The sequence below is a fragment of the Gavia stellata genome, chromosome Z, assembly GCF_030936135.1.
Source record: "Gavia stellata isolate bGavSte3 chromosome Z, bGavSte3.hap2, whole genome shotgun sequence".
Taxonomy (NCBI): domain Eukaryota; kingdom Metazoa; phylum Chordata; class Aves; order Gaviiformes; family Gaviidae; genus Gavia; species Gavia stellata.
In genome coordinates this window covers 89,016,181-89,037,738 of record NC_082637.1, presented here as the reverse complement: position 1 = coordinate 89,037,738, position 21,558 = coordinate 89,016,181, and the positions used below count along the sequence as shown (strand labels likewise).

General features: G+C 51.4%; 1 protein-coding gene across 2 annotated transcripts in view; it reads left to right on the top strand.

The window, feature by feature from the left end:
• Positions 1–1,563: 1,563 nt before the first annotated feature.
• The window catches only part of PAX5 (paired box 5), a 132,298-nt gene continuing 112,303 nt past the window's right edge, over positions 1,564–21,558 (top strand). For both annotated transcript variants that reach the window (XM_059833828.1, XM_059833827.1), the window contains exons 1-3: positions 1,564–1,757; positions 5,756–5,820; positions 7,825–7,953. In XM_059833828.1, coding sequence (XP_059689811.1) covers positions 1,672–1,757; positions 5,756–5,820; positions 7,825–7,953 — 280 coding nt within the window. In that variant the 5' untranslated portion in view covers positions 1,564–1,671. The remainder of the gene's footprint in view (positions 1,758–5,755; positions 5,821–7,824; positions 7,954–21,558) is intronic.

The following is a 21,558-nucleotide window of genomic DNA, read 5'->3' as shown; positions in this document are numbered from 1 at the left end:
ATCCAGAATATCTGAAAACGTGTACGAACAACACAGTGTCAGTCTCTTTAAAGGAATTTTAGGCCCTGCACACAGAGCTCTCCCAGAAAGATTGAAAACCGGTAGCCTGGCAGAAATATGATGAACATGGTTGCGTGTTACTGTGAGACAGACTTTGGCTGCGCAGCCTGTTTGTGCTCTGCTCACGCTGGAAAGATTGGGGAATTACTTTTTTTTTTCATATAATGGGTATGTCAAGTAGCTGCAGAGAAAATATATTAATAAGCAGTTTTATGTTCTTACTTGGGAGTCTTTTCTGAGCTCCCTATTAGAAATACGGGCACAGAGCACTGAGTGGACGTGTTTGAGCTGCCCAGAGCGTGGAGCTTGGTGGGCGTCTGGTTGAAAGGCTCACTTCAGCAAAGGCTCACTTCAGCGAAGCCGAGATCTGCTCTGTACAGAAAGGGCGTGCTGGATCAGGGCAGTTGGGGCAGTTGTTGCAGGTAGGCACGGGATTTATTTTTCAACTGGGCGTGAGAAAATTCACAAGACACATGGAAGTGCATGGCCGGGAGAGTGCCTCGTGTGTTGCGCTCCCTGATAGCGCAGCACAGAGGAGCACGATCTCATTCTTGGTCTCCGTTCCGGCCCTCAGTGGATAAGATACGACTTTCGCTCTCAGCAGCATGTTCAAGGCTTTGTTTATTAAAAGGGAAGACTTGTGGGGCCGGGGATCTCAGCTGCAATGTATTCTTGCAGTGCTACCAAAAGCAGTTGGTCTTGTGTGATTTACGTGTGAAGCGATCTGGCAGATCTCTGTCGGTTTAGGGGTCTAGTCCTCCACCTTCCCCAGCGTGGCATCAGCAGAGCTGCTGGTGCGGGTAAAGATGCTGTAGCTGAGGAAGGGCCACAGGACTGGTCACAGAAACCAACCCCCACATCAGCTGCCGTCCAGAGCACGGGCAGCTCCCTTTTCCTTGAAATCCGTGATTGAAACTGCTAAAACCATAATGTTAAAAAGAATACATTTTGAAAAATACTATTAAAACGATAATATGCATGTTAAAACCGTAAAATGGGGAAGAGATATGCCAGCATATTTATTCTGGAGGTGCAAATAAAATACAATACCTAGCCCTCATTTCACTGTGAAATGATAACATGCCATAGCTATTAGTGACAGAGAATTTCTGTAGAAACAGTAATTTACTACTAAAAAGTCCACTGCAAAAAGTGGTCTTTGGTGTGATTTGTTTCTATTATTGCCAGTACCGCTGATTAATAACACACATTTTCAGTTAATTTTGGATCCCAGCATGCCCTTTAATCTTGCATTGTTTCTTTTGTCTTCCTATTACAGAAAAATATATGTTGTATCCCGAGGTCCAATTCCAATTACTATAAGTTAATCTATTAGGTGATAAAGCACTACATAGGCAGAAAATGTGTATATGAAAGTGAAGATGTATCTCAGGATTTGCTGGGGTTTGGTTCCCTTGAAATTATGTTCTCTATAAATCTTGAAGCATGTTCTCTGTCTATTTGTGATAACTAAAGCTTTGTTTTGGATGTTGTCCCAGGTACTACGAAACCGGGAGTATTAAGCCTGGAGTGATTGGAGGATCAAAACCAAAGGTCGCCACACCCAAAGTCGTTGAAAAAATTGCAGAGTACAAACGCCAAAATCCCACCATGTTTGCCTGGGAGATCAGGGATAGACTCCTTGCTGAGCGAGTGTGTGACAACGACACCGTGCCCAGCGTCAGTTCAATTAACAGGTAAAGATCTGTCTGGTCCTGGGGAGGGACGCTTCTTGGAAGCGCTGTCACTGAATCCCCATTTGTCAGCAGGACTGGGTGTTTTGGGCTGTTTGCAAGAAATGCAGCTTGCGCGTGTTTCCATGATGTGCTTGGGGCTGGGGAGCAGCTGTGGGCTCACCTCGGCGGCCGAAGCATCACAGATTATGAGCATTTCCTAGCAGTGGGCAGGTTCTGCTGCTGGCCTTTGCTTCTTTCCCATCCTTTCCCCAATTTGTGAGTTGCAGTCCTCGCTGGTAACGATCCTGCATGTTTGCTGCGAGTGAGGCCTCAGTTCTGCTCGACGGGGTGGGGGTTCAGCGGGACCTGCTTCCCCTGGGGGGAAAGCTCAGATGGCTGTCGAGTGGGGCAGCAGTCATCTGGGAAAAGGGGTGCCTGGGGGAGGGCACGCACGGCACGAGTCTAAGGTACCGCTTCTGTCCTCCTGACGCCTGCTCTGTCTTGCTGAAGTTGGCCCAGAACCGTGCTGGCTGCTGCTTGCTAACCGTCAGCGTGAATATCGCCGGGGGAATTCGGTTGGTAGCTTTCGAGTGTCTGCTTGTTATGTGGACACACTTAAGGGGACTTGAACTGCTTTTGTAAAAATGCAGGAGAATCTCATTTGGAGCCTCAGTCCCCGCATTTGGGAGTTTTGCCCCAACCTTGCCGGGCAGGACTGGGTTTGCAGAGCAGTCTGGAGCTGTAGTAACCTACTGCCATCTCAGTTACACCTACTGTACTCACCCGCTTCCTTCTGATGTCTAAAGCTGGTATTGAAAAAATCCAGTGAAATACTCTGCTATGTCTCCAGCCCTGCCAGACCGATAATAACGGATTAATACTTGGAAGGCGGAGCGCTTGGGCAGCCTCATGCACACCCGCACCCCTGGCGAGCAGAGGTCTTTCATTTTTGCTCAGGAGGATGCTCTGTGCCGGGCTTCGACCTCACCACGCTGGTGAGATGGTTTTCACTTGTGCGATCGCATGCAAATTCTTTGAATGCAGCTAGCTATAAAGTCCCATCTGTGTCCATGGACGTGAAATAAATTGATGCAATATTCTTTTATTGGCTATCCCAACCTGATTTGCATTCATGGAGTTGCCGCTTGAGTAGCTGGAGTGGCTTCCCCGGCATTAGCAGAGAGTGGTGTCTCTGCCTTGCCGAACTGAACATAGAGTCATACTTTTGCGTGTTTAAGAGCAAAAATGGGTCAGTTCATGCGCAGCCTTTGCTGCTGCCTGGGAGCTCCTGACTCGCTGAGGCTCCAGAGCGGCATTCAGTAACCCTACGGACATGGCATTTTCAGTTTTAAAAAGGATTTGGGAAATAATGTAGACACCAGGAAAACTGAAGGAAAATACCACTCTGACTGACCTCAAAGGGCAAGCTCTGGTTCCATAAAAGTCAACTCGAGCCCTGCCACGTGAGAACCATAGTTGCTGTGAGCTGTCCTGTGTTTGTGTGGTAGGGCTTCACGCATCTTCCAGAAAACTACCAGAAAGGCAGTCATAGCTCTAGGAAAAAGAGAGATTAAGTAGCTTCCAGTCATGTTTTGAGCCGGTTCCCATATTCTACCTCTTGCTGTGTCCTTGCCTGTTTCCACGCTGACGATGTCCACACGCCCACTGCCATTGCATCGGAAACCCATTTCGTCATCCGCCACCAAGTGTTTTGGCCAGAAATCTCATTCTTTCTCGTCTGCTTGCGACAATGACTAAGATCTTTTCCTTTTCTTAAAGGTGTGAAAGCCCTTTGTAGAAATGCATGCAATCTTTTGGAGTCAGTCTGTTTACCTGGAGAATTGTTTTTGCCAGCCTAGGAGCACATCCTGAAAACCCAGACCAAACAGTCATGACAAGAAACCTGGAATTCACATCAAAACACTTGGCTTTAATGCTAAATCCTTCCAGTTCCATGTTGCAGTCTGTGGGTTTTATCCTCGTGTTTAAAATTAAGCATATTCTTCAAGGCTTTGCTGCTAGAGATGTTACACGCCAAGGATGCAGACCCCTGCTCACGATGCCCTTATTCACCACTGAGGTGCAAATCAGGTGCTGCCCTGTCGCCGCAGACCTGAACCCATCCAAAATCGCACAGTCCGGTTCCTGTCCTGCTGCAGGGAGGGTGAAGCTGAGCAGCTGGTGTTCCTGCACAGGGGAGGACGGAGCCGCCGTGCTGCTCCCCATGTCCCTGCCTCCTCGGTGGAGAGAGGGGATCCCCCGGGGACGTGCTGTTCCCTTCGGGGGGCTGTCGCTGCTCTTGGAGAACAGCGGAGCTGCTGGGGCGGACTGCGATTGGCACATCCCCGCTGCCGAGGCTGCCTTTTAGCAGATGAATTTGAGCTGCTGCCCCTGTATATGAGTGAATAATAACTATTATTATTAATTAATAGCATTAATTAATATTAATAATAGGCCACGCTTCCGCAGCAGGAGCAAGTCTGTGTGATTAAGGCTTAATTAATCATTGCGATTAGTTTTGCTCAAATAAGCCGAGAGCTGCCCAGCTGCTTCGAAGTGCTCCAGTCCTCCATCCCTCCGGAGATGAAGACGTTTATGTGTCAGAAGGCCCCGGACACCCTTCCCTCGCCACGACGGCGAGGAGGCCTTGTTCAGGGGGTCATTTCCGCTCTTGCTCACGCAGGGTCCCAGGTCCTCGGCGGCACAGTCCCCCACTGAAGCTGCCTGCGCAGCTCCCTCTGACGCCCGCGCCAGGCTGGCTGCTCTGGCCCCTGGCAGGGGAGCGTGCTGCGAGGGACCCAGGCACAGAAGATGTCTAAGACCAGCAGCTTCGCTCTGGCGCTGGCAGCCGAAAGCTGGCTTACTAACAGACCAAGCCCCTGCCAGCCTCCATCAGACTCTGCAGAGGGGCGGGAGGGGAAGGGGACGGCAGCGTGCCCTCTTCTGGGATGGGGCCAGGCGTCACCGGTGGTGGTTCCTGTACCCGCGCACGGGGTGACTTTCAAACAAGCAACTGCTGTTTGTTCCCATGAATGCATCCCCAGACCAGCTCCGTCTCACGCCTCACCTCCTCTCCCCTCTTCCAAATTCAGGGCAGGCAGAAGTGGGAGAAGAGTTGTTAGGTAAAGAGAGGAGAAGCGCTTACCGCAGCATTACTGCTGCGTAAAGAGTGCATCAGGCAGGGAGATGCGCGGTGAGCGAGCAGCGTGCCTCCTTCAAGCCCATTCCGATTCCTCTGCAGTCGGTGGCAGGACTGTGTTTCAGACCCCGTCTTTTCTTTTTTCACAGTGCGTTGGCAGGTGAGCGCTTGGTAAAGCACCTCCCCGGCTCTTCTTAGCAGCTGCCCTCTGTCCTGCAGCACAACACATGCCTTCTGGTTTTTCTACATCTCTGAATTTTCCCTGATTGACATCATTATAAATCAGAGCAGCGGCTGTCCCCAGCGATGACAATGCAGTTACTCAGCTTTTAAGATTAACATTTAACTCAACACATTTTTGTTTTAATATTAATTTGGCTAAGCAGGTCCTTCTCCGAGGTATCCAAGTTCTTTAGCTGTGCGAGTGCTGTACCCAGGGCGGTCTAGGGACAGTCTTGCAGATGGGTCCCAGCACCCAAGGGTGCAGATCACAGCCCGCTGGGACGTCTGGACCCAGAAGTGCCCAGGTCCCTGAGGAGGGGGTGCTGGGCCCAACGGGTGCCCAAATAGCAATGGATATGTCTTTCCTGGGCAGTGAGGACTAGGTCCTCAAAGGGACCGAAGCACCAATCTCTGCAGCATCCCAAGGACCGTGTCGAAGACAGTCACCCACGTGTCCCTAATGGCAGAGGCTGAAGGCAAAAACATGGTCCTGGGTCCACCCGCCAAACTTTGGTCTTTCAGTGTAGGATGAGGGGATAATATGCAGAAAAGCATTTTTGTATTGATGTAGGTGTCCTGAACTGAAAAAATAGTGTCTGATGCCCCCTCCAATTGCGTGCTTAATGCTAAGTAGTCATTTCTTCTCAACTACATACAGGATCATACGGACGAAGGTGCAGCAGCCGCCCAATCAGCAGGTCCCAGCCTCCAGTCACAGCATAGGTAAGGAAAACTTTTTTTTTAATATAAAAAAAATAGCATAATGGATTACAAATATTCTAAAGAACTTTTAATCATTCTTATGGACAGATAATTCTGCATAAAACACTTCAGCACACGTGCTAATGCGCCTTCTTTGTCATTCTCCAAGGGCTGAACATAGTAAATGAATTTTATAAATACTGCTAAAAGGTTTTGAATTTTACTGATTATTATGATAAATAGCTTTCACCATGAGACAGAAAATTGAAATCTAAACCAAAAAACCCCCACTAATGGGGGTCTATAGAATGTCAGATAATTAAAGTAATAAATCAAGAAAGGGATACTTATTCATAACATTTTCTGCATCATTAGTCAGTAAGTAGTTTTGAATGTGTTTTTTTCATCTATCAACCATCCCTTCCATAATTCTTTATGCACTTGCAGTCTTGAGTGAAGAGGTAGCAAAACTTTCCAAAACTTCAATCCAGCCGCAGACCAGCGGTGCTGCGCCCCGAGGCGGGCGATGCTAGCGGAGGAGGGCCCTGGGAGGGGCGTCCCGGCTGGTGAGGCATCCTCAGCCCTTCACGAGGCTGACAGTATCTCTCTGGGGGGGCCACTCTGCCGTGCTGCAGCAGGGATGGAGGGGCTTGGTCAGGGCTCAGGGCTGCTCTCTTTTTGTCCTTGTTCCTTGAAAGCCACCCGAGCACGGGTAAACCCTTGCTCCGTAGGCAGAAGGCAGGCGGGGTGGGGACCCTGGTTCCTCTCTGCCTTCACGCTCTCCCTGTGAAATGAGGAAATGCTTGCTGACCCTGCCTTGGCAAGGGTGGGCTGGCACCACGAGACACAGAGCGTCGGTGCAGAGCTGCGTGAACTCTGTGGGCTTGACAAAGAAATCATGCCACAGCCCCGTGTCCCCAGCCTTTCTCTCTGGGAGGTGCCAAAACAGTGTGAGAGGAGGAAAAGCATCCCTCAGTTTGCTGCAGTGGCTTAAGGGGTGCCTCTCCTTCGGGAAAACAAGAGCAGAGGAGAGAAATCTTGATTCTCAGGGCTTGGGGTTGATAGAGGCAGGAGGGATTCCCAGCGCCCGTTTGATCGATGTGGGCTGTGGCTGGGGGTCTTCGGTGTGGTCCTGCAGAGGACCGCCCCGTGCTTGGGGGCTGCACGGTGCTTTCCGCGACACGGGGACGTGCCGGTGCAGGCTCAGCCTGTGAGCTGATGGAGGTGATGGTGGTGCTCCCTCCTCTGCCTGCTTCCGTACAGCCTCGGACTCCCACAGTGTCTGCAGCCCTGGCTGGCATCTCCAGGCTTGTGTGGGCTCCGATGAATGGCCGCACACAGCCGGCACCCTTTCCTGGGGGCTCTGCCAAAGCACAGTGGATTTAATTCAGATTTTGGGGAGCCTTTCAGGCCCACAGCTGGCCATCCCTGGGTCCCCGGGTAACCCCAGCTGCCCAGGGGTCTTCACTGGCTGGAGGCTGGTGGCTGGGGCCAGGAGGATGCAGGCAGCAAACCAAGCGCAGCGAGTGCACGCTGCTCCGCTGCCACGAGGTTCCTGCGTCCGGAGGCTGGCAGCCTGCCCCAGGGCCTCGCTGGGGAGCCCGTTTGTGGAGGCCCCTCTCTCTGCATGGCTGCGCTCCTAGCCAGCTCTGTCCACCTTGCTGATGACATGGGCTGGTGTGTTGCCTGACGGACTCCGCTGGCCCGGGCAATGCGCCTTACCGCCATGCCTTGCTCGGGACGGGGTGGCCGACCGCCAGAGGAAGAGCATCCCCCATCCCACAGCACACGGCCCCAGCCCCTTGTGACGCAGGGGAGGGGTGACCATGCCTCCGCTCCCGCTCCTGCCCAGGGCTGCTGCGGCGTGCCACTGGGCTGGGCTGCGTGGGGTCCTTCCCCGGCTGGAGGGGCTGCCGTGGCTGCAGAGCCCCAGCCCACCTCGGTCACGCTGTGGGGGCCGGTGAGTTTTGGGTAGGCTGGCACTCGTGTTGTCCTGCCCGCTGACCGCCTGGCCTTGCCTTGCAGCCTCCACGGGGTCTGTGACCCAGGTGTCCTCCGTCAGCACCGACTCGGCCGGCTCGTCCTACTCCATCAGTGGCATCCTGGGAATCGCCTCCCCTGGCACTGAGAGCAACAAGCGCAAGCGGGACGAAGGTAGTGGGAGCTGTTTCCTGGCGGGGGGGCACGTGCTGATGCACGGCCGGGAGGGGAGGGACGGGTCAGGGCGGATGCTGCGTGCGATGTGATGTGATGGAGCTGCGGATGCCCCCCATTGCTGTCAGCTGCGGTGGGGTTTGGTCCCATCTCGGTGGCCTTTGCCAAGGTCACAGCCCAGCCAGGGACCTTCGGCATGAGCCGGTGGCCGGAGGCAGGACCTTTTTGAGGAGCAGGGGCTTGCCTGGGTGTTTCAGAAAGCACTGGGGCTGTGTCACAGTTTTTAACCAGACTCTCCTCCCGACTGGGGAACACTTCCCTCCCGCCAGTGAAAAGGGGAAGAGTCACCATTACATTGGCTCTGTGGCCACCTGAAATATAAAATGCCGGAGATGCATCCCCACCCACAAAGAGACAGAAAATTAACGGCAGAGCTGTCTGTGATTCTGCAGGTCCCCCCAGCACTGGGGGCTTTTGTTGGCCCAGGGCATGGAAACGAGCATGGTCTGGTTGGGGTTGGACATTGCCGGTGCTCCTCAGATCTGCTGCAGGGTTTATGGTCCTGTTTCATTCTCTGTCCTGGGCACTTCCCTAGTGAAAACGCTGCTTTGGAGAGAAGGATGTCAGGGATAGAGCGGAAGGGAAAAGGAGAAATTCTGCATTGGTGCCTTACAAAAGTGCCTTTAACCTAGAGCATCCCTTTTGTTTAGCAAGAGCTTACAGAGAGGAGTTGACGCCAAGACTGCGGACGTGTGTGTGGTAGTGGAGGGGACACCAGAGCCTTAGCAGTGATGCTGTGGTTGTGGCGGCGGAGGGCACCTGGAGGAGGGGTGGCTGCCTGCCCCGCGCAGCATCGGGTGCTGGGGGTCCCTGTTCGCTCTTGGCGGGGGTGCTGCTGTGCTGCCTGCCAGGTCAGGCTCCTGCCCCTTGCTGTGGGGCGCCTGTGGTCTCCGGCTCCTGTGGTGCCAGTGTGGGTCCAGCGCTGCCTGGCAGCCAGCGTGGTTCCGCATCCCTGTGCCCCCCGCTGCCCAGGCCCACAGGGGTGGAGGGTGTGCAGAAGCTGTAGCGGCATTAACTGAATCCCTGGGGAAACCCAGCTAAAATCGGGCGTGGAGCCTGGTGCCCGAGCTGCGCAAACAGGGTCGGGTGTCTGCGGATGCTCTGGTGGAACAGCCCGGTCAGGTCGCAGAGTAGTGCTTGGCTTACTGAAACGGGGGGAAAAACTGCAAGAGGTTTGTGGGCCCAATTTCAGCCACATGGGGACTGGTCTGATGGTGGGAGTATAAAACACCCTGTGTTCAGGTACTTGCTGAACAGTTTATTCTGAGATCATACATCTGACTTTTTTTTCCAAATCAAGGCCACAAGTGCATAGATAAATATATGCATTAAACCACGTAGGGTAGAAATTTTGTATTTTATCAGCCATGTCAGGAGAGAGGCTGTCTGTGTTGAAACCACACGGCTCTGTCACAGCCCTGTCCCGAAGCACCAGCTCTTCGGTGCCTGTGATTAAGAAGAATCTGTGGTTTAAACCGGAGAAGACTCTCTGGCTAAGAAACAAGAAGCTCCCGAAATTATAGAGAAAAGAACTAATTGTTTCCTTGGAAAGATCAGAAGCAGAGCTGAGAAATTCCCCAGCTTTTGCCAGTTCACATTTAGAAGAGAGCACGTGGTTTCTAAAACAGCCCTCATCGTTTTGGCAGGATGAGTCATGATTTTCGAGCTCATAAGCTGGACAGTAATGCTGTCCTTAGCAGACCATTTAAAGTGCTTTTGTAATAGTCTCAGGGCTGCAGATTTGGAGAGGCATGAACAGATGCTTCAATGTCTTTGTGTGTTTGAGGGGATCCCCAGGAGCGTCCGTAACCCCTCCCCATCCTGCTCAGCACAAGGTCCCTCTGCACGGGTGGGCGCAGGGTGCCTGCGGAGGTGTCCCAAGGCTCCACGCTGCAGGTGACGAGGAGGTGGATCATGTATTACAGCCACTGATGTGAAGAAGAGAAACATGTCATATAATTATGGCCTGTATCATGATGCAGATGCACAAGGGGGCAGAGTTAACTTTACCATTTCCCGACTTTGGAGAGCCGGAGAGAGACTACCGCCGTATTGAGCCCCCCACATCATGTCTTTTGCTATGTCGCATTATTTCTTGGTAGCTACTGCAAGGTGTGTGCCTGCTGCTGCACCTCCCTGCGCACATCTCCTGGAGCCACAGGGTGTGCAGCGCTCGTCCGGTGGTCCCGGCTCCCCTAGGCTGGGGAGCAAAGGGGGGGGGACTCACCCCTCTGGCTTCCAGCTGCATTGAGCGCTCAGTGTGATTCATTACCCGGTTTTGTTCTCCTCACTCTTGACATTTTTTTAGCAGATGTCACCAGTCTTTAACCCAGTGGGGAGCTTGCTGGGTAGCAACAGGGGCAAACCAAATCAGACAGTCTTTATTGGTTTATATAGCTGAAGGTGTCATTTTTTTCCCCATTGTAATATGGACTTGGAGCAGATGTGCCTTCGTGGGGGATCGGTTGCTTTCACTTGTGGCTAAAGGACATGCTACTGGAGACTGACACAAGAAGCAGGCTGTTCTGTAACGAGGCAGAGAGATAGAGTCAGCCGCCGCAGCCTCAAGCAGCGGAGGCGGCTGGGCAGCAATCTCGCTGCTTTGCGTGCAGATTGCCTCCCTCCAGTTCTGTGGCTGCACATTCACCTGGCCCCGCAGCTCGGGAAAAAGCTCTGGAGGAGGAGGTGGGTGGCAGGGACCTGCAGAGCGATCTTGCTGAGCCGCCTTCTAGTGAACAGGGTGTGTTTTAGGGAAGCCAAGGGTGGTCAGCGAGGCCCCGAGTCAGAGCGGGCTGAATGCTCCTTCCAGTGCTTACAGCCGGCGGCAGTGCAGGGACCGGTTTCACTCCACTGCTTACAGCTAGTCGGGTGGCTGCTGGCGGTCCTGTCATGGGACACCTGACAGGACGTGTGTTTTTGGGAAGTGCTAAGCATCCCCCCGTCTGGAAGTCAAAGCTTTCTGAAGTGGGGTTAAATGACCCTCGGCGAGCTGTGAGAGGAGGGCGAAAGGGAGCTGCATCCCCAGGCAGGCACAGAGATGGTGTGCAGGGCACGTTTTGGGGATGAGGGAGGTTGCTGAGCTGCGAGTGCTCTGGAGGAGGATCTGAGGATCCTGTGAAAGGACGGGGGAGGAAGGGCCACAGCAGGGAAGGCAGAGCCCACCCCTCCTTCTCCCTTCACGCCTCTCTCCCCTAGCCCTGGCTTCCATCCTGCATGCTGTAGAGCTCTGCAGGTATGGGAGAGCTGGAAGAAGGCCTTAAGCCCAACAGAGTGACACTCCTGGCACGCTCGTGCCATCGCAGCTGGGAGGGATCCTGAAGCAGGCACGCGTGCCAGAGGCACGGGACGTGGCTCTCACCTGGGATCTTCTCGAGAGCTGGTGCTGTCTGTGCAGGGGAGCGGTGTCTCTCCGTCAAAGCCAAGGCAAAGCCCAGGACTCCTGCTTCCACAAGACCGGTGTGCTCTGTAAGAGGCAGGCTGTGTGCTGCTGCCATATAACCGTGTTCATCTCCGTGGGGCGAGGGGAGCATATGTGGGGGGTGATGCCGGCTGCCGTCGGCACAAGCTTGATGGAGAAGCAGCATCACACCTCGTGCAGAGCCCTCTGCTTGCCGGTCCAGGAGGGCTCAGGCTGCTTGGTCTGGGCACGTCCTGGCTGTACACGAGTTTTGGCTTTGGCACGGGCAGCTGCTGTTCATGCTCTGCTCCAGAGGGCAGTCGCTGCCAGGGCTGGCCTGGGGGCCGGGGGAAGGGGCTTCGTTCCCCTACCCTTGCAGAGAGATGTGTCCTGCTCCCAGTGGATTTATGAGCAGAGGTTGGAAGAGTTTGTGAATCTCCATTCTCACCCCTCTTCCTTGCTTTATGCAAAACCATTTCGCTACATGGGAATGACAACCTCTGGAGAAAACACTGCGTATTTTGATGGGGAACTGCACGCCTTGTCGTTAGTCTTCTACGAACCACCTGATTCTGCACCTCTAGACGTTCACATACTTTTACCAGCTTAGCCCAGTCCAAGACCCACAGCCTGACTGATGCAGAAATATGCTTGTGCCCTCACTTCTGACACTGAAACACGCAGAAGTCGCTGATACTGGCGGGTAACAGGGACAGTTTGTGAACACGAGCAGCAGCCAAGCCAGGCTGAAATCTGTTTGCATACAGTAGTTGCTCCGTAAGTCCAGGACGCCTGTTGTGTCACTGATGCTGTATCTATGCTGCTAAACTAGAGACTGTTGGAGCACAGACACGAACTTTGGCTGGCCCATCCTGCTATGGTTAGTACTGCCCTGGTATGATTTTGGTGTGTGCAGGCTGGCATCTTCCCAGCCAGTGTCTGCTAACGCAGGGGTTGGCACAGGGCGTGCGTCACTCCGCTGCTCAGCTCAGGTGCAGCCGTGATGGCACAGAGGATAAGAGAGTTTCCTCGCAGGGACACAAGCTGTGCTAGACCAGTTGGCCTGTTTTCCTTCCTCGTGTCGATGCAGCTGGTTAGAGCACAAGGCTACGTGCAGCAGTGAGCGCCTTACTGCAAACTGTTGGCCCGGCCCTAGCCCCGGCCAGGAAACACCACTGGAAGGAGGCTGGCGGAATCGAGCAGGACGCCCTCAACAAAGCACCGCGCAGGATGCGAGTCTCTGCTACGCACCCACCCCTTCTTGCTGCAGAAGAGGTTTGGCAGATTTAAATACCTGCACTGAACAGCTGCACAGACCATATTTCAAATTCACTGGTATAGAGTCTTCTCAGCGGTGGAGGCATTTGGGGAATTGAAACCAGGATAGCAGGAGAGCTTCACTCATACAAGTTGTTTTGTTTCTATTCTCACCAACCATAACCCTGTGTTGCTGTCAGCATCTGGTGTGATGATGTAGGTGCTTGTGCTTTGTTTTCTCAACTGAACCCTTCGAAAAATGCCTTTCCTTTAAACATAGACTCGGTATATTTAAAGGCATTTGGGTCACTGCCTTCTGTCTGGGAGGATAAGCCTCCGAGAGGGGCAGAGATGCTAATGGGAATGAGAAGAAACTGGGGGTGGGTGCAATCCAGCTCCTTACAAAACCAACCAATGTTGCGGTCACCACGTTTTCGGGCAGGGATGACCCAGGTTAGGCACGTCTGGGCATCCAAGCAGCACCGACCTGCGCAGCCGGCTGAAGCTGCCAAGCACATTTGCAATGGTGCCAGCGCTGCAGCAGCTGCGGGAGACACCAGCTTTTGAGAACGGCCAACCAAGTGCTTTGCACTGACAAATGTGGACACGAGCTCACTGAGTCAGTGACACGTCTTGGGGGAGAGAGACCGGGAAAAGCAAAGCAAGCATGACTAAACGTGAGTGAGGACTAATAATACAGACAGGGTTTCTGCATTTTGTGTCTTTCCTCTGTACCAGGCCCGCGAACTGTTTTCCCAGAGGGACAGAAACAAGAAGCTACACTCACAGCTAGGCAGAGACTTGCAAGGCTGTGGGCGTAAATGCCTCGTAGGCTGCACGGCAGACGGTCAGTAGCCTCGAAAGGGGGCACAAGGCTGAGGAGGTGCTGCCAGGGTCTTCTGTCATCTCCTCCTGTGGCTGAGGGACAGTGCGGCTTCCAGGGCATCTGCTGTAGGAGATTGCTGGGAAGTCTTGTGAAGTATTTCTTCCCTTCGGTTTAGCTCCATTTCTTTAAACATTGAACACCAGAAACACAGGTGGTACCCAGCTCCGCTGAGTGTGGTCAGGTGCGATGTCCACAGCTCCGTCCCCATCTGAGCTCTGCCCCGTCACCTGCAGTGTATTCATGCAGTGTACAAATCGTGTCCAGGGGCATCCTCCTGCTCTGTGGTCTTGCGGTGGAGACAACATCTGCCCGTTTTGCCCTCTTAGCCCCACTGTCCTGCCCATGCCCTCCATCCGTCCTGCCAGCAGGGACCTCCCGCCTCGTCGCTGAGCACCGCCCCACGGCGATGTCCTGTCTGGGCTGAAGCCCTGGGTGGTAAGAGCTGCTGCATCAGCCTGCAGCTTACCTGGAGAGGTTGTAAGGAGAGCCCTGCCAGCAACAGGGTTAGTTGTGAGCGTATAAAGCCCCCTTTCCGGCCATGGCATTCCAAGTCTTCATAAATGCAAAGTAGATCTCATTGTGGCTTCCCTGGCAATGGAGGATCTTTATTCTTCTGCCTTTGAGGGCTGGAATGTGGGACTCCTCTGGTCACCCATGGGCCCCTCTTCCTGGCATCCAGTGATGGCAGGGGGCCTGGGTCCTGGCTTTGCGGGTGCTCTCTGAGTACCGCTCATCCCGGGACACCTCCAGTGAGATACTGCTCTGGTGTAAAAGCCCTTTCCTCTCTTGGCGTTGGGGTCTCCTCCCACTCCAGACTTAACTCCTTGGAGTTTCCCGAACAGTTTTCAGCACTTTTGGCCTGGGGGCTTTGAGCATCCCTGTCAGGGAGGACCTGCTGAACGAGGGGTCATGGTGCTGACAGGGACTGCAGAGCATTGGACAATTGCTGACATGGGAGTGCGAGAGGTGAAGGAACCCGCAGAGGTGTTTGTATTGTCCATCCATGCTCCAGGGCATCAGCAGGAGTAAAATACGCATTGCAGCCAGCAGCTGATGGAGTTCAGTGCAGAAATTAACCACCGTCAAGGTCCCATGTTGACAGAAGTCCCTGTAACTCCTCTTGCCTCAGATAAGGACCTGAGCCTGACAGTACGTGGTGGGGATCTATATTGTCCTCTCCAGCTCTTCCTTGGGGTCTTCTGCACCATCCAAGCGATGTGCAAAGGACTGAAGCTTTGGGGGTCTGAACTGCAAGGGAAACAGTCAAAACCAGAGACACTGAGGGGAAAAAAGCAGGAGGTTCTGGAGAGAGAAAAAAATCACCTGCCGATAGAAACTTGACCTTTGTGATGCCAAAGTGCCAGACTGTAAGTCCAGGCAGTGCTGAGTGGGGAAGGGGTACCTGGAGGGACCACCAAGCGAGAGGAGAGGGGGGCTGGCTGTACCTCCACGCTGTACCGCGCTGCAGGGGCGATGCCTGCCTGGAGCACGGGGGGATGCGGGCGCAGACCCCGCTGCAGAGTCAGCAACGGCCGGAAAGAGGCAGTGGAAAAGTGCATAAAAAGTCAGAAACCAAACTCTCTGTAGGGCAGGTGGTCAGGTGGTACAGGCGGAGTCACCCAAATCCATACAAAGGTTAAAAAAAAAGAAGCACCCTCCAGATTCTCAGGGAAGTGCTGGAGTTTAGTAATTTCTAGGCCCGCTTCAGCAGTGCTTACTCACTGGAGTTGTCTTTACTCCTGGGGATAACTCCAGTGACTATAATGAGATGAAGCCTTTGAGGGAATGAGGTTTCGCAGGGTCAGCAAGTACTGATTTGAATTTCTTCTGCTGATGCACATCGTCCTCTGCGTTCAGAGATCCTTTCCCGGTGTTGCGGAGTGGGGTGAGCTGTTTCTCCCATCGGTTCGTTAGCTGCTTGAAAGAGATGGTTTTCCCCTGCCCACACAGCCACCAAAATCATCCTTTTAAATAGAGTTTGATCTGGACTTTGCTAGTTGCATTGCAGTGATGGCTTCGCCTGTGCTGTACCCAATGCAATCTATGGCTTGGTGGAGGTTTTTATTTTTTTTAATTTCACTGAAAGCTTTTTTCCTGAGTCCTTGGGTATAATTTCCCACAACACTGGGGCTTTTGTTTTGTTTGAGTCTTTGCACTTACCTTTTGTGCACCTTACACAGGGCATTCTGAATGTGCTGACATGGCAGCAGCCTCCGGCCACGCTGGCAGTTTGACACCACCAGTGACAGTGTCACCCGTGGATGGTGGTGGTTTGACACCACCAGTGACAGTGTCACCCGTGGATGGTGGTGGTTTGACACCACCAGTGACAGTGTCACCCGTGGATGGTGGTGGTTTGACACGAGTAGTGACGGTGTCACCCGTGGATGGTGGTGGTTTGACACGAGTAGTGACGGTGTCACCTGTGGGTGGTGGTGGGTGTCTGGAGGAGGAGTTTGACTCCCCAGTGGCGTGAGACTAAATCCCTTGGGTGTTCCCAAGAGCCACCCTCCATCTGTGGGGTTATTAGTGCTGAGCTGGTCATCCTGGACATGAACAAGAGGAGCTCAGCTGGCACAGGATTTCTCTTTGAGAGAAAAAGAGAATATTTTTCCATTCCTCACGAGATTCTAGGGAAAAAAGAATAAATGTGGGTCAGTTCAGCTCCCGGCTACGGCAGCATTAAAATGGTGTAGGTTTGCTCTGGGCTTCTGAGAAAGTTCTGCACATCTAAATGCATGAAAATGAAACAAAAAGCCATTTCACCTCCCCAAACTGTGCTGTTCTGACATTTGAGGGCAGTGCATTCCGACAAGCGCTGCTGAGACAGGACGGTGTTTCTGGGGAGGGAAGGACCAACCTCTGCCCAGCCGGGTGATGGAGCCTGTGGGCTGAGGTCCTCCATCACTGGGACAAATCCCTTCAGCTCTGTAGGACAGTAGGAGCATCCCACGCTCTTACAGCCCTCTGCGCACTTCCCAGCTTCCCTGTGACACCCTCAGCTGTGAGTGTGCTGGACGCCTGGGGCTGCCTGCATCCCTGTGCTCCGGGGTACCGGTGCCAGTGGGCGACCTCTTCGGGGTCCCTGTGGATGGGGGGCACGGCCGGGGGGACGGCAGTGGCTGGCGGACAGCCGTCCCTGGGCGCGGACATCCCTGTGTCCTCGTGCCTGTGGGGTTTGGAGGGACGGGCTGGTTCCGCCCCGCCGTTGGTGATGCTCGCCCGTGGGTGGTTTTACGTGTTCACAGCTCAGTGCGGGAACACTCCCCGCCAGCGCAGCTGCCCTTTCCGAGTGAGCGGGTTACTGGCTGTCTTGTGCGCACGTCAAGCGTCTTTGTCACTTTTCTCCTAATGCAGTCCCCAGGGCCCCTATTTTCGAGAGAGCTCTCCTCCAGCTCCGGGGTGAAGCCCTGCCACTTTGCCACTGGCTTCGGCGGAGTGGGGATTTTCCCGGAGCTATGTTAATGAAAATCCCAGACTTCCACCACTCCTTACAGCCCTGCTGTAGCTCCAGCTGTTCTCATCAGGAGCTGTCGAGTGCTAGATGCTTTTCAAGGAATAACCTCTTCATATAGGTTTAGCTAAAATCCAGTTTAGGGATAGATGTCTTGTCAGATTGTCCTGACGGTGCCAGTACTGGGGCTGGCCAGGATTCTTTTCTGGGAACGCGTTTTCCAAAGAAAAAGCAGTTTTGTGGAAAAGCAGGACTTGTCAATGTTGCTGGATGTTTGTTATAAATGCTAATATAAAATAAAATAGAAAGGTCATGAGCAAGATGAATCATTCTGGTTTTTTCGAGAAATTGGTGGCATCCAGAGAGGAGGAAATACTGAGCTGCAGTTACAGTGCATGTATGTACATATGTATCTATACAGAGCATGTACATACGTACCTCTAAGGTCTCTATCACCTACATATATATACAGAGAGAGGCGGTGAAAGTTTTGCCTTAGGATGCATATATGGCATTAGTCACAGACTTTCACAATTAGCTTTCCATGTTGTAAATGATGATAGTGATCTTTGAGAGGACTGACGAACAAAATTGAGATGTTGTCGTTTGGGATTTTGTCAGTGTACCAGTTATTTTTGTGACTTTCCTTTCAAATTACATGCTTGAGTGAGGTGTTTCTGTGAGACAAGGGTCGCCCGCTTCATGTAGCGATGTGCGACACTGGATTCTCCCCTTTTTTCCCTGTGTGTAGCAGGAACTCCCCGAGTATCACGTATTTCTGTGTCAGGCTTCCTCTGTGCCCCCTGGAAACAGTAATGGCTTTCCCTTCTCCTCGTCCCGTGTTCACCCTGCACGCCGGGGTCAGCCAGGGTCTCCATCCTACCTTCGGAGTCTGGTCTTCTTCCTGGGGGAACTGTAAACCAGATTCTCCTGCAGGTAACGGCGGGCTAGCTGCCTTCTCCATGGTTGCACAAAACGCAGCGCTAGTACCAGGATTATCATGTAGGACTGAAATCTGCTTCTGTGGCAGCTGGTGCAAGATTTGATTCAAGCTTACTGGGATTTTAAAGTCAGAATTATTTTCTTGGCTGAAATTACAAACTCCTGAAATCCTGAATCATAGTGGAAATCCACTTTTTCTGTTGGTGCTTTGCGAAGAGCCAGAGTTGATATTTTAAGCTGTAATTGCTGTTGTTGCCCATCGGGAAGCTCCTGCTAAGCAGACAGCGCAAAATCAGTGAGGTGCAGAAAATTGGGAGATCCTGAGACTGGAAGTTTTCTCCAGTTTAGTTTTTGTCTGTCATGGTCTTCATGTGTACTCTTTGCACCCAGGGTTATTTATGACTAGAGGTAGTTGCACAGTATTGACTAAATCCTGCCAATTTTGGCCTCTCCTGGCATTTGCGGAATAGTCCCATTATTTACAAATCTATCCCGTTATTCAACAAACATTGGAAGGAAATGCAACACAGGCTGTGGGATTATTTGCACCAGACTTGGTGAGTGCATTTTGCACTTTGTGTGTTTTTTAAATAATTGCGTGAATGGCTGGTCATACTGAGTTTGCAGAAGTATTGGGCTCATAGTCACGGGATGTCTATATTGTCTGAATGTGCCTAAGTCAAGAAGACCACCTTTACAAATTTGTCACGGTGTAGTGAACAGGGTACGGCAAAGCCTGGAGAGAGCTGTAGTGCTTATGAAGCACAGCAGTTTACTCACTGTGCGCTATGCTGGAGCACAAAACCCTGGGGCAGGGCTTGTTCTGCTGTGGCACTGCAGATGGAAATAGGGGAAGATGCGTTTTGCAGCGCGCGTGCAGTGGCTCCTGTGCAGCTGGCCTGCGCAGGGTGTCATAACCCTATTCTGAGGGGTTATGCGTTGGTTAATGTTCAAGCTGCTGCGAAGATAGATTCAGGTATTGGGCCCCATACCCGGACTCCTCCTCGGCTGCCTGACTTCCGCTCAACACTCTAAAATGGGTGTATGCACAATACCAAACCAGCGCCCACGAAACGATGTTTGAGAACAAGAGATGAAAAGAAAGTGTCCGCTGGGCCCCCAGAGAAAGAGAGGTAAACCGACCAAACATCGGGATTGCCAACTTATATGCGATAAGCATCTATATATTCACGAATAGAAACTATGTGAGAGGTAACTCTATTCAGATACTCTTTGATAAAGATACACAAATACCTTATTGAAATTAAAATGATAGCAATACAAGTCAAACTTGCCATTGCAATTACGGCGACTGGCAGTGTCATATGGTCAAGCGTCCCTGGCCGGGAGGATCCCACCGCGCTAGGGAGATCCTCGGCTAGTTCTCTCCTAAGCTCAGCTTTGTAAGAGAGGTTGCTTTACCTACGCGCAATTACTCGCAGCTATGATCCGAAATCAAACCACAAACCACAGACCGGCTGCTTTTTTGCGAAATGCACTACAGGTGCTTTTCACAGTCGGGCACCTTTTGTCAAAATTCACTAAAGGGTGCTTCTTCCGATGGGGCGCCTTCTTCTGCAGTGGGTACTTATGGGTCGTGGTGGTTTGTATCAGCAATGTGTGCATCTTTCTGCGAAAAGAGGAAAGGGGGAGTGGGTCAGCGGTTGTTGGCCCCTACACTCCACCCTGTGATTTCGGATCGATAAACTCAGTTAGTAACTGGATGGTCTCTCGAGGATCTTTCTGAAGGCCTCTCTGTAGGATCACAACCTTATGGGTTACAAGATGTCGCATATTGATTACATGATTAAAGCAAGCTTTAAGAATACAAATGCATAAACTAATAGTGATTATTATGATGAGCTGCCATTTCAAGCCAGTTAATAACCATGAAAATATATTTTTCCACTTAATACCTAATGCGTTAAAGATTGACGCAAAAAAAGTTTTATCTAAAAACTCCTGCCGTTCACGTAATTGAGAATGAAGGTTAGACATTCTTTTCACAATATCCCATAGTTCACTGTGTGTGGTGTATCCATCAAAGACTAGACAGCGTTAATCTGCAGTTTCATTTAGAACAACACATAAACCTCCTTCTTTTACCAATAAGTAATCTATAGCAAATCTATTCTCTGACAGCAACTGTTGTGTGACTTTCATTTGACCTCCGAGGATGTTTATGACATCCCAAGTTAAATTACCAAGGTGTTGAACACCTATATATAAATTTGTCAGTGTGATCTGTTGTTTAACAGAAATAAAATGGGGGAGAAGTACATATTCAAAAACTTGGAGAAATGTTACAGATTTCCACAAAGGGTTTGGCTGGGTATCTCTCTGTTGTCTAACATGTTCTTCAGACATACTAGCATATTTTACTGAGGTAGGGCATATCCGTGGGATTCCTGATGTGCAATTTTTTCCTTAACGTTAATAGGAAGCCCTGGCTAGGCATTCCCATCATTACAGGCCTACACAGTACCCTTTGGGGCTTTTATTGTATGCAAATTACAATCAAAGGATTGATAATAAAAATATTGTTCAAAATTAGGAGGTACCAAATGAGGACGATTATTATATGTATCAACAATTCAAATTGCAAACTCAACAAATCTATTCCAGGGGAAATGCTTCAAACACTTAGGGGTATTTCCATTCTCTCCAATGAGGGGGACATTAACCAATTCATGGTTAGTCCAGTTAAAAATTGGTATGGACCAATTGTATTCGCTATCCAATGATCAAATTTGCCATGGTCTGGGACCCCAAAACCATAACAGTTTATCTGTTTCATGAGTTGAACTCAAAAATTCGGGTCCTGAGCTTTGATTGCGTGGTATCCAACTTTCATTAGAAATATAATATTTTCCCCCTGGAGATTTTTGAGAAACCCCGTAAGGCTTCTGAATGTCTGTCCGATTTTGACTAGTTAGTTTGTTGGTAAGGTAAGGAAACATAGGCCATAATACTGGACTATGAGGACAAATGGATATATCAGGATACACAGCAGTGATATTAATGATCCAACTTTCACCTAGATGCTGAATTTCTGGTGATTGTCAGCAGCCATATAGATCATAAGAATTATTAAGCAATGTTACATTAATATAATCGACAGCCCAACCTGAATTATTATATAATGCAACTTGGCCATAATAATCACAGACAAGGCAAGAATTTACCCACTTGGTATGTACAGACTCGCCCCACCAATGTTGATTGTAACACCCGTCTTCCATAGGGATGTTAGGTATCCACCACCAACGTGTACCAGTCCCATTAATTTCAGAGTATGATGAAGCTAGATTTGTCATCTGATCCATCTTCCAGTCTCCATTTGGATCTGGTATGTCTACGCTTTGAATCAGAAGTTCCGTCTGGGGAATAGCTGGTATCACTATTGCCATCAGCATTCATTGTGATGCTGCTATTAGTGTGGGGAGGCACATTTGCCACATACCTGGCATGGTCACGTTGAGAGCCGGTGAGAGTGATACATCATCTGTAGCACTACATTGTCCAGCAAGTTTTGGGACTGTGGAATTCAAGGTTGACATTGGAGGTTCAGATAACATGTCTGTATCACAAGTATCAAGCTTCCAGTCA